The 2,939-nt window shown below is 57.9% G+C and overlaps 1 protein-coding gene across 1 annotated transcript; it reads right to left on the minus strand.

Annotated features, from left to right (window-relative positions):
* Positions 1-236: 236 nt before the first annotated feature.
* Positions 237-2,406, minus strand: LOC125536322 (uncharacterized). The gene is made up of 3 exons (XM_048699520.2): positions 1,990-2,406; positions 1,697-1,740; positions 237-1,060 (listed from the first exon to the last, which is right to left on the minus strand). The coding sequence occupies exons 1-3, from the start codon at positions 2,117-2,119 to the stop codon at positions 851-853; spliced, it is 384 nt and encodes a 127-aa protein (XP_048555477.1). The 5' UTR covers positions 2,120-2,406; the 3' UTR covers positions 237-850.
* Positions 2,407-2,939: the final 533 nt, after the last annotated feature.

Here is a 2,939-nt window from a genome sequence, read left to right on the forward strand (position 1 = left end):
TTTTTCTTATTTTGCTGCTTGGGGCACCTGGCAAGATGTTCCGGGACATCTTTATTTGTGTGACCCAGGGTTTCAAGATGGATGCACGCACAGTGTGGGCACATGAATCGTTGGCCGCTTCAGGACATGCATGTCCTCCCACACAAGAATAAATGAAGTCGGAAACACTGCACAATCGCGCTGTTGACGAGCCTGTCGTCTTCCCCATCAAGTACATCACGTTACTAACCCCGCAAAAAAAAAAATACATCACGTTACTATAATTTATCAGTATTATTACTACGTACACTGTAGAATCGTTGAAGGATGTTCCCCCACGAAGAAAGTCATGACTGATGGATGCAACACAAAATAGCGAAATACTCCTACTAAGATGAGAGAAGAGAAAATGCCATGTGGTAGTATATTTCAGTGCCTAGGAATGACAGGATGACACGCACGAAAATCATGCAAAGAGGCCGAGGCGCCTGGGGGAGCTGCCTGCCTGCGCCACCGCCCCCGGTAGGTCCATGGCGCCGGGGCTGCCGCACCACGTCCACGCTACGCCAGTGCACAGCAGCACCGTCCGCAGCTACACATGCAGGCCGGCCCTGCCCTGCCATGCCACGGTAGCCCACCACGTGCATCCATCACTCCAGCACCACCCATGTCTGTCACTCACTGCCATACATACATGTACACTGACGGTGCGCGCCCCTGTACGGCACGGGCACAGTACGCACGTATGCGGTCGCGTACGCTCGGCGGCCGGCCCGGGCGGCCGGCGCTACACGCCGCGTCTTCTTCCCGCCGCCGGACGTTCGACCGAGGCCACCGACGCGCGCGGGCTGCATGTGGCGGCGGCCGGTGGTCACGGCATGTAGAGGCGGTCGCGGCACTTGCAGCGCCACGCCACCGGGTAGTACTCCGTGGTGACCAGCACGCCCGGCGGCACGGACACGTGCACGGGCACGCACGGGCTGCAGCTGCCGCACTTGGACGTGCACCGCGGCGGGTGCGACCCGGGGCCGGGGCCCCCGGCCAGCAGCCGCCGCCTGCCGCCCCCATGGTGGTAGCCGTCCTGCGACACCAATGGAAACTGCTCGTTAGCTCACGACTGAAAATATCGCGTCCGCGCAATCAATCAAGCACGTAGTAGTACGTGCGCGTGTGGTCCGAGCGCCCGGCCGTGCGCGCGGCGTTAATGTGCTGCTACGCAAAAGTCGTACGGGCAGCGAGCGACGACGTCTGGTCGCCACCTCGGCGACGTGACCGACGTCTGGTCCCCGACGCGCGCCGTGGAAGGCCTGTCGGAAGCTAGCAGTAGCAGGTGCGCCGTACGCCGCCGTGAGCTGGCCGGCTGGCGGTCGCTGTCCGCGGCCGGCGACGGGACCAGCGAGCGACGCCGACGAGACGGCGGCGCTGGCCCTAGCTAGCCAAGGTCCGCGTCCTTAATTTTGACGCATCCTGGTGGATTATCGTTGCGCAAGTCGGCGAAGTCGCAATCGTGTGATTTGGATTCGTGCCTTTGTCAGACGCATCGGCCGAAGCCAAACATGAAAACTTGCGACATCTAGCTAGGATGGACGGCATCTTTGTTTGCTTTGCTCTCCACAGATTTTTCTTACATGAACAGAGAAGCTAAGCTAGCTAGCAGGGGAACACTCTAGAGCTTAACACACTCAAGACACAACACAAGAAGATCGATCAAACTCACCAGATCACCGGCGTAGATCGCTGCTCCTGCCATCCTCCCAGAATCTGTCGAGAGGAAACTGAAACGAGTTAACAACACACTACGACACCTCGCATCATCATCATATAGAGGCTTCAAAAAACAAGTGTATGATACTACGCTTTACGCTCTCTTCTCAGATCTGCAGCTGTAGCAAGCAGAAAAGAAAGAGAAGGAAAGAAACCAAGAACAAGCACGAACGCGCGCAAGATGAAGAGATCTTTGCCAACACAACACAAGGGAACGGACACCCGCTAGCCCAGCTCATCGCTTACCCGGCCGGAGCACGCCGCTCCCCCAGCGCCCGACGACGAAGCAACCGCAGCAGAGGGAGGCGACGACGAGCAGCCGTAGCATAGATCCGCCGTTGCACCCCGCCGGCCGGCTCCCCCTGGGTGGCGGCATTGCCAGACCCGCAGCCCAGCTACCTTCAGTTTCCTGGTCTTCAGAAGGAAGGAAGAAAGGGAGGGAGGGAGAAGCTCCGCCTCAGCTAGCCAAGGCGAAAGCCCGAAGCCAACACACTAGGCGAGAGGAAGAAGAAGACACGGGGACGGGGACGAGGGCGGGGGCGGGGTGGTGCGGTTGTGGGGGCACTGTACAGGCTGCATCGCATCTGGGAGCCCAGCTCCTCTAAGCAGCTGTTATATATGCCGAGTCGAGTCGACACTGTCAGTCAGTGGCCACCCATGGCTGGCTGCATCTGCATGTATGCACACACCCGGTAGCTGGCGGGGAGGCAGGCGCGGTCGCCAACTTTTAATATCGGGCGCGCACAAAGTACGGCGTACGCCATGTGCGTTCACCTACACGTATACTACCTGTACGGCTTCCAATCTTGGCGTGTGCGATACCATGCCACTTCTGCTTACCTACAAGGTTTCTACTAAGTACTCTAGTACGTAGCTGTGCAGTATTGTGCTTACCTACAAAGTTGCTACTACTAGCAGCGTGGCGTACTACTAGACGGGGTCGAGCTCCGGACACCGGTAAAAAGAGGGAAGGGCTTGTGGCCATCAGTCATGTTCTTTTCACGGGAGGGTATCAGGCCAACTCCAACGCACGACCCAAATAGTTCGGCAGCATCAGTATGAGAGTAAACGGACGCAGGACATGGCCCAACGCAAGAAAGCAAACGGATAAACGTTCATTTTTGCCCGCTTTTAACCCATTACCGGCCTAAATTTAGACTGCATTTGCGTCAAAATGGACACGAGCGGACGGACGG

This window comes from Triticum urartu, chromosome 1A (assembly GCF_056163025.1).
Source record: "Triticum urartu cultivar PI428250 chromosome 1A, HENAU_Tu73, whole genome shotgun sequence".
NCBI classification, from domain to species: domain Eukaryota; kingdom Viridiplantae; phylum Streptophyta; class Magnoliopsida; order Poales; family Poaceae; genus Triticum; species Triticum urartu.

What these genes read in the sequence shown, in the direction of transcription:
- LOC125536322 (XM_048699520.2), bottom strand. Translation starts at nt 2,119, where the DNA reads ATGCCGCCACCCAGGGGGAGCCGGCCGGCGGGGTGCAACGGCGGATCT. An exon ending in GAGCGGCGTGCTCCGGCCGG is followed by an intron (nt 1,741 to 1,989) that starts GTAAGCGATGAG and finishes TCCTCTCGACAG; the next exon opens with ATTCTGGGAGGATGGCAGGA. An exon ending in CGATCTACGCCGGTGATCTG is followed by an intron (nt 1,061 to 1,696) that starts GTGAGTTTGATC and finishes TTGGTGTCGCAG; the next exon opens with GACGGCTACCACCATGGGGG.